At 39.2% G+C, this 18,102-nt stretch overlaps 2 protein-coding genes across 2 annotated transcripts; both read right to left on the reverse strand.

Moving 5' to 3' along the window:
• Positions 1 to 9,961: 9,961 nt before the first annotated feature.
• thumpd1 (THUMP domain containing 1) lies at positions 9,962 to 12,815 on the reverse strand. The gene is made up of 5 exons (XM_046047204.1): positions 12,272 to 12,815; positions 11,554 to 11,731; positions 11,361 to 11,446; positions 10,883 to 11,045; positions 9,962 to 10,771 (listed from the first exon to the last, which is right to left on the reverse strand). The coding sequence occupies exons 1-5, from the start codon at positions 12,476 to 12,478 to the stop codon at positions 10,443 to 10,445; spliced, it is 963 nt and encodes a 320-aa protein (XP_045903160.1). The 5' UTR covers positions 12,479 to 12,815; the 3' UTR covers positions 9,962 to 10,442.
• Positions 12,816 to 13,454: 639 nt separating this feature from the next.
• eri2 (ERI1 exoribonuclease family member 2) lies at positions 13,455 to 18,064 on the reverse strand. The gene is made up of 9 exons (XM_046046273.1): positions 17,877 to 18,064; positions 17,447 to 17,508; positions 17,242 to 17,322; positions 17,018 to 17,145; positions 16,740 to 16,902; positions 16,340 to 16,440; positions 15,955 to 16,036; positions 15,763 to 15,851; positions 13,455 to 15,338 (listed from the first exon to the last, which is right to left on the reverse strand). The coding sequence occupies exons 1-9, from the start codon at positions 17,897 to 17,899 to the stop codon at positions 13,884 to 13,886; spliced, it is 2,184 nt and encodes a 727-aa protein (XP_045902229.1). The 5' UTR covers positions 17,900 to 18,064; the 3' UTR covers positions 13,455 to 13,883.
• Between the last annotated feature and the right edge of the window lie 38 nt (positions 18,065 to 18,102).

An 18,102-nucleotide genomic window follows, 5' to 3' on the forward strand; every position in this document is an offset into this window, starting at 1 on the left:
ATCTTTGATACATGGTGTTCTTCTTTTTTCTCCTCTCTCCCTTTCTCTCTTTCACCCTCACACATACACTTGGGAGTCAAGGCAATTGATGTGCTGCCTTTGATGGCAAAGAGAGGCCTATATTAACAGCCAAAAAGACCATGATGAAAGGGCTGAGAAAAAGAAAGAAAATGGGTAGAAAATGTGTTATTAGAAAGAATGGCAACTCATGATAAATACTTGGGATGGGGTGATGGTAACCAGACATCGGGGCGTTGAGGGTTTGATGGTTTAACGGCAGCGGAGGAAAGGCTAAGGTAGACGGAGAGCTTACCGTGCTAGCCCGGCGGTAGTGGTGGCTGAGGTTGGCTTGGTGGTTCCAGTATGTCATGCTGGTGGTCATCCTGTTAGAATGAGGGGAGTGAATACACTTGCTGTACGTCCAGGGTTCTTCCTGGTGATTCGGAGGTCTGGACGCCAGTGGACGTCCCATAGCAGAAGCAGTCGCCATCTTTGTCCCGTTGTTGTCTTGGATATCCTCTCCAGCGTCTTCATCCCTCCCTCTCTCCTTTGATCATGCCTCCCTCCCTTGCTCTCTGCCGTATGACATCATCACGCAGCGGTATCAACAAGCATCAAAGAACCTCTGGGCAGGACTGTGTATCTGTCGGTCTGTGCATTTGAAAGGGGTGTAAATATGGAGCATAAAGAGTGTTGTAACCCCCCTCCGCTCCCTGCATCCACTGTTCTCCTCTCCCTGCAGATGGATGGTTTATTAGGCCAATACAAAACTATACACACACATGCACACACCCACACCACCCAACTCTCAGACGGGTGTATCCCGAGGCCCCCTGCTGTGCCTGCAGCGTTTGATGATGTGTTTAACGGCTTCATTCATCCCAAAGCTTGTTCTTTTTCTCTACTAGTTTTTCCATCCTCCTTATCCATCTCTCAAAGCTGGTGCAGCAAACACAAATGTGTCCTACAGTCAACTTTGGAGCTAAATGATCAAACTGATCTAGTAACACTCCTTGTTGCGTCGCCACCCCTCCTTCCTCCCACTTTGACTCTCATCCCCTGCTCTTTCTCTCTTACCTCTTACAGCTGGTGGGTACCATTTCCAATCCTGTTAAAGCTGTATGTCCTCTCGAGGAGCCCTTCTGTCTGTCTGTCATCTGCCTGAAAATCACATATACATGTTTCACTGTCACACTCTCAATCCTCTGCGGCAGCTGTTATCCAATCCAATGAGATCTTCCCCCCAAGAACACACATAATGAACAACAGAATGAGAAGCATCTGACCAACATTCATATAACAGAAAACAAAATAAGCCAATCAACTCTTTACTACCATCCATATATCTTTGAAATACAGTTAATTTAAATAACAGTTAACAAACAGTATTTCTGTATCTGACCCACAAAAGAGGAGAGCAGTAACTACAGAAACAGCGATGTTGAGAAAAAAGGGTTTGGAGTTTCAGGGGGGATGAGAAAGTGTGTAACAAACAGAAATGTTGTAATGCATTATTTTATACATTTTAAGGCTGAATATTTAACCCAGCTTAACCACATCACAGGACTGAGAGTCAAAAGCCACATTAGCTTTGTAAAAAAGTGTATTTATATTCAGCTTAGACCAGCAGTACCTATCTCCCTAGTTAGCTTTTATTTGATATAGCTATCTTGTTTTACCTGCTGTGTTGGTTAACTTTCTGTGGCTTGGTTTTTAGCTTTATTTTGTAGGCCCAGTTGCACATTTTACATTCTGTTTTCGCAAAGATTTTAACTTTCTACAGCACATAGTCTGGACTTAATTAAATTTTGACCACATATGTAGTCACTGCGTTTTGGCTTGGTGGTGCGTTATAGTTCAAACTTACATTTAGGTTTTGGCAAATATATTTACTTCTTTGATAAAATGTGCACAGTCATACACACGTCCTGTCTCTACCTTTTTATTAACACTATCTCTCTAAATGCATGTTTGGACATGTTTTTACAGACTGTATGAAGCTAATTCTGGATTCTAATGATATCATCTCGTACTGTCTTTTGCTAATAGCTAGTAAGCTAACATAAACTAGTTAAATTCAACCCAAACCAATAATACTGCATCTGAATGAATGCAGTATTAACTAAGCGTTATACTGTAATTAAGCTCAAACATTTCCTTCAAATGGTGGTTTTGAAAACAGTTTCACATTCAAGTTTCTGATACATTAGCCTACTTATGAAAAGCTGGTGATGTGATTGAAGATGTAGCAAAGTATCCTACATTGTTTAGCTGACATAACGGTAAGATTAAACTTATAGTGGCAAAGCTATTAGGCACACCTGTAATGCGGTCCAATACAAAAGCTCTGCCAAACAGTCTATCTCTAAGATGGTAATATTATCAGAAATGTGTAAATTCACATATGTTTAACACTGAGGTCATAGTGGTGGTGGTTATTTGCCATACTGCATCACTGAAAGGTATTTCTCATGATCTGTCCTCCTCATGTACATACATGGAGATGGCAAAAAAAGGAACATCTTATAATGCAGTCCACTACAACCAACACCTTTATCTAAAACATGTTATATTATAAATGTTTAAAGGTAGAATTTATGGCAGTGCTTTTGTATTGGGCTGCATTACAGGCGTGCCTAATAAAGTGAGTGTATGTTGCTAGTTACATTGACTCTAATTGCATCTTAACACTTGGTACCATTCAGTCTATCTGTGGTAGACTGAGGCAAGTCTAATTGAAATAGGGCTTTGATCCTGGTCCTCTTAGTACTGATCATTAAAAAGAAATTAAAGTCATTAAAGCTTTTAGAGTCACACAGCTGATGGCCCATTTCCACCTCCTCTCCATAGTCTCCTGTTCTTCTATTTTCCCCCATATCTTAATTCACGTCTTTACTCTGCACGGTGCACTGCTGCTTCTCTACCCCCGTGTTCCCTCTCCTATCTAACTAATTCTCAAGGTTCTTGTTAGCATTATGCTAAAATGTGTTTCTCTGCAGCATAAGCCGTCCAGTGATATGAAAAGCCCCAATCAGCAAGGATTATACCACTCATAAGAATGAGTGAGTAAATGTGTGGAAGGCAATAACCGCTCCTGAATTTGTCATTCGCTCATGCTTTCTCCTCTCTCCATCTTGTGATTCCTCCTTTTCAGCATGACAAAATGTTTCTCAGCTTTCCTAAAACCAAGCTTTCTTTCTCTCATCCGCGTTCCAATCACATAAACAGTGATTTACATTCAAACAGCAACTTCATCCCAGGTATTAAGAAAACTAATTTCACAACATTAATAGACCCCTTAAAAATGCCCTCTTATTTCCTCCACAAATTACTTCCCTTAATCCTAATCAACTAAATCCGTCTGCTGATTGCTCTCCTACTGCGGGGACAAACAGTGATGTTTGGAATCAATACGTGCACTCTTGGCCTACCTGTAGGATTGTTGGGGTAACAGCTAATAGCACCGAGCTGACAGGCTGTAGAGGGTTGATAAGCATTTCTCATTACTGAATCCCATTCACATTGCTGGCTGCTACACACACATACAACACATCCACACACACAGAATCTCTTAGAGAAATAGATGTCCTCCAAACCGATTTCCCATCACTGTAACAATAGATATAAATAAATAAATAAATCATTGGCATGTGCATCTATTGACTATGCATGTGTGTGACAAAAGAGAAAGCCTCTGGAAAGCTACAAACTGACACGTAGGAATGGACAAAATAACAGAAAAGCCTCACTATACAATAGCTCTGCGGTAAATACCAGTTTGACAAAGCTCATTATCGCTTTTTTGTTGCTGCTGTTTGGGTTCAACTCAGTGGTCATTTTTGAGGCCATAATTTGTTATCAAACAAATACCACATTCAGTGTCCAGCAGTCAATGTTAGCCTATACTTATGACACCTTTGTGAGTTGCCATAAGCAAATGCAGCATGTGTTTGGTGTATGTCTTCATGATTTTTGGGACTTCATGTAAATTACCATTAAAAATGAAGATATACAAGTATATCAGCTTTAAGAGGTCTGACAATCTTGCATTTTACTGTAATGTATATTAATTTGGACTAGGGAAGCATAAGTACCACTTTTTTCTCTCAGGTAACTGAATGTAAAGTCATGGGATTGGCTGATACCAGTGCCAGTAATGATATAGGGTGATATGATCCCCCCTTTTCTATTCCAAAGTAAAATCTGTATTCCTCACTGTAAGCCCACCCCCTGCCAGCCGAGGCAAATGACTGCCGACCCTGAATCTAGGTTCTGCTTAAGGTTTCTGCCTGTTAAAAGTAAGGTTTTCCTTGCAACTGTCTCTTAAGTGTTTGCTCATGGTGGGAGTTGTTGGGTGTCAGTAAATAATACATACAGTATAGACCTGCTCTATATGTAAAGTGCCCTGAGATTATACCTCTGTTATTATTTGGTGCTATAAAAATAAGATTGATTGATTGGTTGACTGTTACGAACTAACCTCTAAATCTAACCAATAAATCACCGCTCACATTGATTTGGCAGTAATTAATACAAATGTGTAATGTGAAACAAAAGGGTAAAACAATCTGATGAGTGTTTTTCACAGCAGACATCATGAAATGTCATTGTAGGAAAAGGACAGGTTTAGAGGAGAAAATCACTATTTGCTTGAACTGCTCCCAGATCACAGATATATTCAACCTGTGGTGAGGGGTAGCAAGCAGGCACAGCTTCATTTTAAGGAGTCATCAGCCAGAAAGGTTACGTAACAACTGTTCAAGAAGGGTTTATAAAATAGAAAAATCCCCTAAACAAGCGAGTTAGTGGACCTTCAGGTGAGACTCCGGGTCGAGAATGATTGTTGGCTCGGCCACATCTGGCTGATCCAGATTTCAAATCAGGTTAGTGATGGACAAAATCTCCTCTCAAAGAGATCAACGCTACACTTGGACACTGTTTTAATTACTTTGTTCCCTGTCTTTTTTTGTAATTGGTTGAGTGCATAAGATAAAGGCAAAGGACATAAATGTAGTAATGTAATGTAGGATTATGGATGGAGAGCCCTCATGTTCTTGAATCTGCCCATGCCTCTTTCCCTAGGTAAATACTGCTTCACTCCCACACCTATATTTAAGCATACAAGCTTGTACTAGCTGACCTTTTTCCTGTGCCTTGTCTTGTTTGATATGGCTTAGTTTATTTATTTAGTAATTATCATGTCATAATGAAATGCAACACTTTATTCTACTCTTTAGTTTGATAATCTTCCATTTGTTCACTCTTAAAATGCGCCTATGAAACTTTTGCTGAACTCTGTGGCCAAAAGTAACAATAACAGGATAATGAAGGCTGAAACACAGTGTTAAATCAACACAAGTGGAGAAGAGTCAGGAAGTCAGTGAGGTGATAGATAACATCAGGTGTATAACAATGTCTCTGTTTGTTCACATTATTTAACATAGCCACCACAAGCTACTGGTCCTACCAGACCAAGTAAGTCAGTTGTAGTAGCAAAACCCATAAGAGCACTCAATTGTGTTGTGTTATTGGTTATGCATTATTGGTTAGAAAAATTTGTTTGTAGTGCTGGGTAACGATTAAAATTTTGAATCACGATTAATCGCATGATTTTCGCATGACCCATAGTTTGAGGATATATGTATTCAGAGGCAGTGAGCAACGGATTTTCTAAATAATAATAATAAAAACTGCGTTAACGTGCGATAAAACAGTTGTCTGTGTTAATTAATGAATGCGTTAACGTGCCCAGAGGAAGAATGTGTTATTTCCACTTTCACAAGTTAGGCTCCATTGTCTTGCTTTAATATCACATTTCAAAACAATATGTGCCTTTAGTATTGTGACTACTTGAATTTTTAGACAAAATTGAAGTAGACAAAACTAAAATCCCTATTTTTAGCAATGGGATTTAAAAGCAACATAAGATAACATACTGGTGTGCAAGGAGACACGCTGTCCAACCAATAGGAGATTAAAGGAAAAACATTTTTCTCAATGAGCTTCTTATGTCCCTCATTAACTTACTATTTTCTGCCAGAGTTTGACCAGTGTTTGTTAACCTATTTCACATGACAGATTTCTGTATTTGTGTTTTTGTGTCACTAGTGAGCAGAGGGTGGGGCTCTGTTAGAAAAGGGGATGTCACGTAACTCCATGCACCACTCACAATTCAGCAACATTTGAATCAAAATGTGATGACCGTTGTGGGGTTGGTGGCTCACCGTTCTATTGAAGCAGACTAGTTTTCGAGTGATAAAAACACTTAATAAATAATAACAAATTGAATTGCTGCTTATTTAGTAATAACTACAGAATGGCATTATACAATGTTTTTTCTGGGGTTTAAACGGTTATATTGAACACATAAGTAAGTAAGTGAAACCTGTAGTCCTTGAAAAGCTCTGCAGCTCACCAATTTGAGCCTCAACATGTGAGAAAGAAGGCTGCAGTTTTGAGGGGGTTGAGGCCATTGTTCGGGTAAAGTGAGACAAATGAGACCCTGGAGAGCACTACTTAGCCACTCATAAAGGTCAGATATGGAGCCACACCAACGGATGCTAATCCTGACCCGGGGGACAGTGTGCACATGCGCCTGTGGATGCAATTGTTTCACAGGCCTGTGACATTTAAACCTGAATGAGTGTACAATCCTGGGTGGCAGAACAGTGTGTACGTGCCTATTTGGCTGGAAAGCAGTGGGCTTTAGTTCCCACTGAGGTTTAATTAGACATGACCTTGGGGGCAATTAAAACATCAGAGGCTGTTTTCTCCTGTAGACAAATTGGTTAGTATTGTAAATATTATATCCTCTTGATTTTGATTGTGCTGTTCCTGGTAAAACATTTTAATCTGTCAGCTTCTACAGAATGCTTTACGGTTTTAATAAAAAGTTTCAATATCCGTCATTTGTTATACATTTTCAAAACGCATTCAGCAACCATGAAAACCTACCTAATACCTTTGCATCTGTAGTAAATTATGTTTTATTATGTTCCCTATTAAGACATAAGGAGTTCACCTGACAGCAGACATATCATTAAGATGCTGCCGTTGCGATATCATTATGAGGCATCACTGTACGTTAGCCATTATGTAGGCTAGTCACATCGTCTAATTGGTATTATACTAATAACACACCGGCAGGCTGAAAACATTCAGTCCTTTCCCCTTGTGTTGGAGCTATAAGCTTGTCAGCGGGTCACACTGATTGGGGTACCTGAGAGCTGGTGGCAATGCAATTTGTTGAGTTTTAGCTGAATATAATGGAGATAACGACTGGCGGGTCACAGCAACAGCTCAGCCCAAGTGTAATGAGCAGAGAGAAATTCACAGCTCTGTCAATGCATGTGTGTGTTATGTGTACGTGACAGAGATGGACAACTGCGGAAGTCCTTACTATGACTGACGCCTTCACTGAATGCCAGCACTGTGGTTATACTGCACAATTTTTGCTTTAGAGAACATTTTAACATTTCTCTTAATTTTCTATATCCAGTTTTGATGTGTCATCCCAAAAAATCATTAATCAAAGCCAAGTTCTCCCGATAACATCTTCAAAAGACAAACCATAAAACTGTTCATGACCTTTGCAGAAAGGCTCAGTGCACACAGAGGAGAGACCCAGGATAATTCTACAGAAACATGAGCACATATTCTGGCTTGAACCTGCAAAGTTAATGGAAATAAAACTCATCCAAGAGTCACAGATTAACACCTTTGCAAACATGAAGAAAACACAGAGCTCTCTTATCTACCATAGGCATGTTGTTGTGACAGAAGGTGGAGCCTTTTGTTCCAAACTGAAATATCTCAACAACTATTTGATGGATTGGTATGAAATTTTGTACAGATATACATGATCCCCGAGGACAAATCTGACCTCCGTGATTTTCTGCAACGCCAACATGAGGTTAACATTTGTGTTTTGGGTGAAATGTCTCAACAACTACTGAATGGGTAGCCATGACATTTGGTACAGATCTTCATGGATGAGTTGTTAGAACTTTGATGATCCTTTGACTTTTCATCTAGAGCTGTCTTATCAAATGTTTTATTCAATGTTATTATTATTAACACAAAAATTAAATGATCAAATCAAAATCCCCTCAATATACCTTAACAACAATCACACCACAGCTGCTTCTGTCTTTTAACTGGGTGGCACATAACTTGACATCCATCCAGTCTGTTTGGCTTTCTCAAGTTTCCCAGAATAAGTAAATGTTAAAACACTTTAAATAGATATATAGGTGAAAAGATAATGTCAGCTCACAAACATTTGGTATGACCAGTAAATAACCGATGTTTGTATTCATCTCATCATTGCAAATGCATATGAGGGACGGGGAGAGGGCAGTCATAAAAGGTAGGCTACATTATATTAGTAATAATAGTCTTTCTAAACGAAGCTTAAGAATGCTAAATTCCCATGGCAAAGTCTTGTCAACCTCTAAAGTGGAGCAATAGAAAGCATCCTGACAGGAAACCTCACCATCTGGCATAGGATGTGCATGGACAGGACAGGAGGGCTCTGCAGCAGGTGATTTGAACCGCCCAGAAGATTATGATTATGAGGAATACCAAGCATCAGTGATATCGGTGAGGTGAGGTGTCTGCAAGGAGCCCAGGACAGTACCAACAAAGCCACAGCCTGTTCACCCTGCTGTCCTAGAAGTCTCTGTTGTCGTACAACCAGACTGCTGAGCATTTACTAGCATAAGAAAAAGCACTAAAATCTAATATGAAGAGGTGTGTCTCATTTGTCTAATGAAGTACTACAATTGAGCCATAGGTTGGAGTCACTAGTAAAACATGACATTGAAATAAAGCTGTCTTTTCCAAAAAAAATATTAATAGAAATATGAAAAACTACTCAAATCTAATATGAAAAGATGTGCTTCATTTGTCTAGTATAATACTACAATTCAGCAATGGTATTGAGTCACTGAATGACATCACATGGAAGCTATTAAAAAAGAAAGCCTTATAAATAGTCATATCAAATAAAATATGCACTCAAATCTAGAATGAAGAGGTGTGTCTTATTTGTCAATTGTAGTTCTACAATTCGGCATTGGTTTGGAGTCCCTGAATCACATGACATGAAAGCTATTGAAGAAAAAAAGTTTTTTCTTTACATAAAATATTAATAAATATTAATATAAAATAAAATATGCACTTAAATCTAAAATTAAGAGGTGTGTCTTATTTGCCTGGTGTAGTTCTACAATTCGGCATTAGTTTGGTGTCCTTGAATCACATGACATGGAAGCTATTGAAATAAATGATTTTCCCATAACACTGTTTTAATAATTGTAATTTATTGATGGTCCCTAAGCTAACCCCCGGTGGTTAAAAGCGGCACTTATACTGCCGACACTGGGTGAACTGAGTAAGAAGCCGTCACCGGATCCTGGGTGAATGTCTGTCGAATTTAAACGAACTTAAAACTAACTTCACCGCGGTGCATTCCGTCACTCAAAAAACCAACTCGCTCATGACCAATGCAGTCTTTTGCCATCACAGACACTAGTCGTTACTGTTCACTTTTCTGCTGTCAAATACATGTAAATTCACTACATCTGTCATATATCAGTCTGATATACCAGAAGCTGATGTAGCAAAGAAAATGAGATTATGTCAAATATCTGAAGCAATTATTCATCCATAAGCAATCACCATATTTCCGCCTGTCACAGATGTTAATGTCTGAACAAACGAGCCACCAGCGCCATCTTGTGGTGCAGAGAAGAACTAGCAGCTCGATGATCGTGGCAGTAGGCATAACACGTCAAACATGACATTTTACTACGTCATGTAAAATGAAACTAAAACTGAAACACTGTACACTTATGTACTTTTTTACCCTTCTTTCTTTTCTTCTTCGTTCCTCCCTGTTGTGCCAATCACTGAAGCACAGTGTACCATAAAATGAGTAAAGGATATGTGGCAAAAACCATCAAACACACAGGTAGCTTTAATTCAGGGACTGCTTTAAGAAATGACAAAAAATGTGACACACCAGTTGATCTGAAAACTCTTTTTTCCTTTGAGTAAAAATGTCAGAAATAAAATGACACTGATATAAGAACAAAAAAAATCAAATCAAATTCAGCATTAAAAAACTGTCAGATGATGGTAAAGTTATGCTGCAGACATGCAGTTAATTTAAGATCACTGCTATCTAATACGGACATCTCAATGGAGACAGTACATATGTATCATGAATATCTTATAATGATATAAAAAAAGACATATGATATGTTTGGATTCTGTTTGAATGTTTCCAGCCTCAGTGAAAAACAAATCGCCTTATCTTTGCTTTGAACCATCCCTTTAAAACAAATGCACTACTATATAAAGCAACTTGAGATGATGTTCCATTAAAATAACTTTTAAATCTAACTCATCAACTGCTCAATTTCTCTAGCTGTGAGCTTTTACTCCCCGTCAGCTTCACCCTTATCAACCTCCTTTTTGTCTTGTGGCACATTTTTGTCATTGTCTTCCTCGCCTTTCTTCTCTTCTTTGTTTGTCTCTGCATCGTGTTTCTCCTTCTCCTCCGCTGTATTTGTATCAGTTTTTACTGTGGCCACATCAAGCTTTGGCGTGTCCTCTTTTACTACTTCCTGAACGTTGTACTTTCTATACAGTGTATAGTCTTTTACCACACTGATGCAACACACAGCCTTGATGACCTCCACAATGACTGTCAGTTCTGGGTTGGTCAAATCAACCTTGTTCTTGGGGTTCAACTTCCCCACTAGGCCTGCAACATTCAAAAACCAAAAGGACGAGTCAGTATTGTTCAGATTGTCAAAAAGGTGAAATTAAATTTTCATGTAGTTCTTTCATCTGACATCTAAAAGCCAAACAATACCTGCAACTGATTTGATGATTTCGTCTCTCTTGTTGTGGCTGCTGTTGCGGGCCTTGAAGGCGATCTGGTAGGTAGCACAGTTTGGGGTTTTGAACCAAGGCTCCAGGTAAGTGGTGAGGTACTTCACCATGTCATCCTGGAAGGCCCTGCATGTTCCTGTTACCTGGATGAGATGAAAACAAGGGTAAGACACTGCGGACATTTTAACAATCATTTCGATTGTTATAAAAAGGTATTCAACAACTGCACCTCATCTTAATTTGCACAAGTGGCATAATAAATGATGCAACGTGAAAACTATGCCTAATAATTTGGACACATACAACATTAGAAGTTGTTATCCACAAATGTCAAATAATGTATCCTTTTTTTAAAAACCACTGTCTCACGAACACACTTTAGTCACTCAAAACAGTTCAATCAAGAGTCATATTAAACATAGTTAGGGTGACTGTTGACTGTGATTTTAGCTTCTCACTGGCAGCATCCGAAGTATCACTCGGGACTTTTTCTTCTTGGTGGTGTGGAGATCAGATAGGATGTGATGAACCAGCTTGTCAGATTCTTGGAAAGGAAAAAACAAAATCCAAATTGTTGCCATAATAATACTGAAAGCCAAAAAAAACAAAAATTAACTCACTTCATTCTTTCAAAAAAAAAAAAGGACTTACCCAGATTTAGAGTTTTGATGAAGATGACATTGTTTGCTCCACTGTCCAAAGCCTGGAAGCGTCTCTCCTGTTTAGCTCCAGATGCTTGCAGCTGTGCCACTTCCTTCTTCAGCGCTACATCAACATCTTCTTCCTCGGCCTCTTCTTCTTCACTGCTGCTTCCATTATTATCTTGCAACTGTGATCATGAGAGTGCCACTTTATGTCAGTAGATCAGTTAAGTTACTCAGTTGAGGGCAGTCTCTGAAACAACTTTATTACCAAATCAAGTCCAAAGATAATAAAACTTGATACAATGATATAAAACAAGCAATTCTTCAAATTTGATATGGTGGAACAGGCAACATTGTTGACCACTTTTGGCTGAAAGACTACTTAAAGAATTGAACTGATAATCCAAACTGTTAGATTAAGCACTATAACAGATGATCACATTTCAGTTGATTTGTAACTAGTTTGAGGTTTAATTCAAACCAATTGTCACAGGCATGTGCACAATGAAAAGTTTTTTTCTCTGACTACCTCAATGCAATACACAAACCCAATGTGAGGTTAGAAACAATATAGAATATGCACTTCAGTCTTCACTTTCCCACTAACTTACTGTAATAAGAGTGCAGCTCACATGCACAGTAACTTGGGAACAGGCCTCGTCTATAACTGGTAGAGATCTGATAGATATTTATAACAGGGAATATAAAAGTGCTTCTGGACTCACCTTCTCGGGCCCATACAGCTGGTCGGCGTATTCATTGAGCAGATTGAAGGCCTCCGCGGTGCACTTCCTCTCGTTCATGTTGCATGTGATGAGAATCCCCTGCATCCCCACCTCCAGCTCGCGGGAGCCCTTCCACCGCTTGTTGTGGTGGCTGGCCGCATACCGCTTCTTGCTCCGTTTCCTCGAGTCATTTGACACGGCCGACATGATAGCAGATTTCGTGCAAATAATAAACTAACTTGTGTTTACGCTCTCTAGCAGCACGGCTACCTTCTTGTTTTGGTTACTCCCCCTCGGCTTAATTAGCCGTTAGCTTAACCGCTGCGGCTAACACAAGGTTATAAACTTTATAGCTGCAGCGTCTAAGTTACTATATAAAAACAAACACGTGGAGTTCACAAAATGATACAGCCTCCCCGTCTAAACACGTGTTCAAGTCGAAACTGTAGCTGCTTTGAGGCACGACGTCTCATTTAGTCACAACCATATGTACCGTCTATGGTCACAACATCGCACGTTCCGGTTTGTCCTGTACGGAGCGTGAGGAGGGACAAAAACTTCCGAAACATTGTGCAACTTGGATTATCCGCATTTTTTATTACATAAATATCAGTGGTGGATGTCACAATTTACATTAATTTAAGTACTGTACTTCACTACAATTTTAAGGTACATTTCTCGAGTATTTCTATTTTATGCTACCTGGTCCACCACATTTCAGAGGGAATTATTGAACTCCATTATGTTTATTTGACAACTTTAGTTACTGGTTACTTTGCTGATTTTGATTAGTATATATATATGATTCTGAAAAGGGCCATACTTTTGATACTTTAAATATATTTTGTTGCTAATACTAAAATTTTGAATGCAGGATTTTTACTTGCTATAAGTGCTTAAGTAAAAGTTCTGAAGACTTTTTCCACAACTGATAAAAACAGTCCAAACAAAACCAAGAAATTAAACAATTACAACATAAAACAAAGTCTTGACATAACAGTCCCTTTATTATTTTACTTAACATTTCATTTGATCTCTAAGCATATTTCCAAAACAGTATATGTACCATACAGTAGAATACAATGACGTTTATTATCAGTTTTCATTATTAGTACTTTTTTCAAAAAAAAAAATAATAATCGATAATCACTAAAATCATATTAACTAATTTTATTAGTCAATTGTTATTATTCATTAATGTTCATTTCACTTTTATGTCCTAAAACGTATGACTCACTTTATAATATTGTCAAATACAGAAAAGCAATTAATTTGATTTTAAATTGATCAAAGCAAATGAATTGACCAAACTGGAATCAATAAATTAAATTAAGCATTCACTATGGAATTTCATTAACAGCTTTGATTTGTACTGCTGTATGTAGTTCCTTCCAGCAGATCTCCACCGCAGCGGTGGGTGTGGCAGCAACAGAAAAACAAATCTGTTCTCATCTTCAAGCACATCTATTCAGTTTTTACTTTTAAAAAAACGTAATGAGGAGACACAAACAAAATACAATTAATCATCTTCGTACCAATAGTGTTTTGATAATATCACAAAGTCTATGTGACTGAGGTAGAACACACACGTCAGCAGGTTTTCTCCAACAAGTCAATAGCTCTTTCTTATCGCGGACCTGTCGGGTGGGCGACGGCTCAGAGTCGAGTTGATCTGACAGAGTGAGACAGAGGACCCGACCGCAGGAGAGGCCACTGAACTGCTCTTCATCAGAGCTGACTCCCACTTAAAGAATTCACATCCCTTCTGGATTATGTTTCCGCTGCCAGACCTGCGGACTGGACAGCAATAAAACCCTCGCCCGTGATTCGGCCCACCATTGGATACAACTTGACGCTTTGCACGACGCCCACACGCACACAGTGGGGATGTGATCCTCTGTCCTTTCACTGTCACAGAGACGGAGGAATGATTGGCCCGCGAGGAGAGTGTGTTGGTTGACAAAGAGGAGAGGACATTCTTAGAGCCGCAAAAAGATCCACATGAGGGGGGACGGGAGGGTTTTTCTCGGTCAGAGAAGATGGTAAAGGAAGATTGTGGAGTCTCTTTGAGCTTTGCGTGTTGTGTGGTGAATGCTTTGGGCCTGGCAAATGAGGTATAAGGGGTGGAGGTCTTTTCCGGGATGAAGGGTTTGTGCCTGAAGGGAAAGGGTGTGTTTGTTTTAGAGTTTTTATAGGGCCCATCAGACTTTTCTAGTACTTTTGTAGAGGTTTTAAGTCCTGTTTTATGCTGATTTGATTTGGAGTCCCGAGGAACAGTTTTAGGAACTGCAAAATAAGTATTTGGCTCTGAGAATGTTGAATGTTGCCCGTTTTCATTGAAGCATTTAGACACATTAACATGGGATGACTCACTGGTCATCTTTTGAGTTTTAAAGTTCTTTTCAACGCACAATGTTTGTTTTATATAAGCCGTTAATGTGCCCTGAACGCCTGGTGAATGTGTATTATCAGTTTCTTCCCACACATAACATCCGCTGTCAAAATCTGACACATTGTCAATATCAAATCCTCTCTCCGTTTCACTGACGACATCATCATCACCCTCCAACACCACATCATCGTATGAACCACACCTGTCCCCTGTCTCCACTAAGAGTTCTGCAACTTCCCCCTCCTCCACAAGTCCGACTGTTGCTCCAGTTTTTGAGGGCTGTTTTGGCTGAGGCAGATTTGAAAGGCAGCCCGCCGTAGAACACAGAACAAGGCAGTTATTGTTATTGTGAGGTGAAAGACAATTTATCAGAACTGAGGAGGAGATATTAGTGACTGCCTCTGCTGTAACTGACGTCCTGCTGCGTCCCCATAGTAACGTAGTTGTACCATTGAGCAGTGTCTTTGGTGAAATCAGGCTCTGACAGATTTGAGCAGATTCCTGAACTGAACTTGTCGTCTCCTTTGTAAAGTTCTCTGAACATGATTTGGGAGGAATCTTGGACGATGACAGTTTGTTTGTGGTAAGTGTGTTTTCCTCTGTATCGATGTTAGATTTTTCTTTCTTGTTGTCTGCAGTTGTGTTTCCAAACACAGGTTTGACCATTAGTGGGGTCTATTAGAAGAAAGGATGACAGATATATATTTATTAACTAATAAAATATCACCCACTCCTGATTTTTCTTGAAACCGTCTTGTCAATTGAAGTTATTGCTGCTATGCTGTATTTTCCCAGCATGTTTACTTTCTCTCTTCATTGTCCATTGTCATATTTTATATCAAGTGCAAAAGTCTAAAATCTGGACCAAACAAAGGGTATGTACCAGAGTTTATGATTTGCAACGGTTCAGTTATAAATGTGTTTATTTACATAAGAAAGCGTCACAAAATTTATAATTCTACATGCCTTTCTGCACCAAACAAGCTTCATCCATGAAGACTTCCATACGGTCATCCTCTGTAACAGGTTATGCTTGGCAAGACAGATGGGGGCCAGGGATTTAGGGGTTGGGATGTATCGTTGGACGGCGACCACTCACCCTCACCAGGCTCCTAGTGGTCTTCATCACACACCCATCCCTCATCATCCTCGCTGCCAACTGAGCTGTATTTCGGGCATCATCCAAACCTGACAAAGAGGAAAAATAAGAAACACAAGATTAGATCAAGTCTTTTTTATTTCAAGATTAAGATTTATTTTGACAAAATAACTTTTGTTTTTTTTTTTATACCAGAATGTTCTCTCCCTGAAAACTGTATTCCAAGATCTTGTAGTGCCCCGTTGAGGCCTTTGGGTTTCCTGTCGTAAAACAGCTGAAAAATACAAAAAAGGGGTTATTCTTGTGTTCATGTCATTAAAAATGTAATAACTTTGGGTTTTGGACTGTTGCTCAGACACAATAAGAAAACTGAATACTTCATTTTGGGTCCTGGTAACTTCAGGTGGGAATTTGCCATAACAATAAAATGTAAATTACTTTTATAGACTAAACAATCAAGAAAAGAACTGGTGCACTAAACAACTACAAAGATAATTGTTTGGTACATCCGTAAGAGAGTGTGGAACAATGAAAGAGTACAGAAGTGTAACGATAAAGCGACTGAGCTTTTACTTACCCTGTAGGTGCTTCTCAAGTCTATCCAGCTGTTGAGCACGTCAGGTTTATGGAGCTGCTTGCGTTTGCACTCGTACTGCAAGCAAACTCCAAGATCCCAGTCTGATGCGCAATGCAGATGGAGGCACATTAAAATTAACAATGTGTTTTAGCAACATTTCTCCTCTTCATTTTTCAAACATTTCAAAATTCCAACAAGGGGAAATTAAACCATGCTAAAGTCGTAAGACAGCCTTTCCAATGCAAATAATGCAACAGAGCTACTGAGCCAGATAAATCAGTATTCTTGTATAAGGTTTGGTGTTTAGTGTGCTCTTGTCTCCAATGCAGGAAAGATCCTCACTAACAGAGGCAGAGACTGTTTACCACAAGAGTTGTCGATCATTGTTATTGACTTTTACCTGACCATGTGAGGAAGGTACAGAGTTTTTGAGAAGCTGAAGATTCAGATGATATCTGTTGTCTGTTGGAAAACACCACACCCATATCGAGCTGCAGGTTTTGCAGCCAGCGGCTGAACCGCGAAAGACAGATTTGAAGGGGGATCCCTGCCTCAACTTGCATCTGTGAGACAGAGAAATTAAGCTGTCAGATGTAATGTTAAACTATCTACAGTACATGGAACCAGAAAGCGCAATGATATGTTTGTAGCAGTGTCGTCATGCCTATGTACAGATACCTGTGTAATTCCAGTCAGCTCAGTGCAGAACTCAGACAGAATGGGGCGCTCCTGGGGTTGAACATAAGTGTGAAACTCGGACTCGATCTCCCCTGTGGACGTGTTCAGCAGAACAGCAGGAAACTCAACTGCATAGAAGGAAGAATGGAAAGAGGGACAGGTGTTAATAATAATAAGGGTAAACAGATGAATGGTTTGCACGCAACATATAAAGGGTTACTTACTAATTTCCTGGCTGTAGTGGTTTTTCTCTCTCCAGCAAGTAGACTCGAAATCAATCACTATCAGGTATGAAAATATTTGATCTGAAAGAAAACATACAATATTATACAGCAAATGTAACAGCGTCATCCAGTGAATAAAAAGGGGGGTCAAGTCTAAACATGAACTCTGTATACACATTATCATATCAAATAATTTCATACTTACTTGATAGCAGTTTCTTTAACCCATTAGAGGACTGACCCCGCTGCTTCAATAATCCTAGTTCTCTGTGGAGGCAGGAAAGGATTTAAGAGCTTCTGTTATAAGTGTAGGAACGTTAAACCTAATAACTTATTATCTTTAGGCCCCACATGTTTTTGCCAAATCTTAGCGATACTTGCCCCTTAGCCCCAATTTGTGCCTTTAACGTTACAAGACAAAGTAAGGGGGTAAGGGGCAAGTAACGTTACTGTTTCAAACACAGATAGCTTCCATTTTAAGAGACTAATCACGCACTTATCGTAACACAAAAGTAACCTTATAACCTACAAAGTTGATAAAACATTCAGGGATGTTAACTAACGACATTGTTTCTCTGTCTTCCCAGGTTGTTATTTAACGTTAACTTAGCTAACATGGCTAATCTGTTACTTACTTGGCCAGTTTCCTCGTAGACATAATGTTACCTATTATAATTTCGTGCAACTAACGTTAACTTTACCACAACATATTACGGTATAAATGGAACTCGCCACTAGCTACGTCAGAAAACGAAGCACAAATCGCGCTGTTTTTTTAAAATGTTCATCCATTACTCTAAGCTTGATTAGTTGGGGCTGCAACTGAAGACACAAATAGTCGATCAAAGAAAAAACGAATCA

The sequence above is a fragment of the Micropterus dolomieu genome, linkage group LG04 (genome assembly GCF_021292245.1).
Source record: "Micropterus dolomieu isolate WLL.071019.BEF.003 ecotype Adirondacks linkage group LG04, ASM2129224v1, whole genome shotgun sequence".
Lineage (NCBI taxonomy): Eukaryota > Metazoa > Chordata > Actinopteri > Centrarchiformes > Centrarchidae > Micropterus > Micropterus dolomieu.

Coding starts and splice junctions, on each gene's coding strand:
- thumpd1 (XM_046047204.1), bottom strand. CDS start 12,478: ATGTCGGCCGTGTCAAATGACTCGAGGAAACGGAGCAAGAAGCGGTAT. Junction 11,732..12,271: donor AGCTGTATGGGCCCGAGAAG/GTGAGTCCAGAA, acceptor TCATGATCACAG/TTGCAAGATAATAATGGAAG. Junction 11,046..11,360: donor TGATACTTCGGATGCTGCCA/GTGAGAAGCTAA, acceptor CATCTCATCCAG/GTAACAGGAACATGCAGGGC.
- eri2 (XM_046046273.1), bottom strand. CDS start 17,899: ATGTCTACGAGGAAACTGGCCAA. Junction 16,903..17,017: donor AGCTGACTGGAATTACACAG/GTATCTGTACAT, acceptor TCTGTCTCACAG/ATGCAAGTTGAGGCAGGGAT. Junction 16,441..16,739: donor TACCTTCCTCACATGGTCAG/GTAAAAGTCAAT, acceptor ATTGCGCATCAG/ACTGGGATCTTGGAGTTTGC.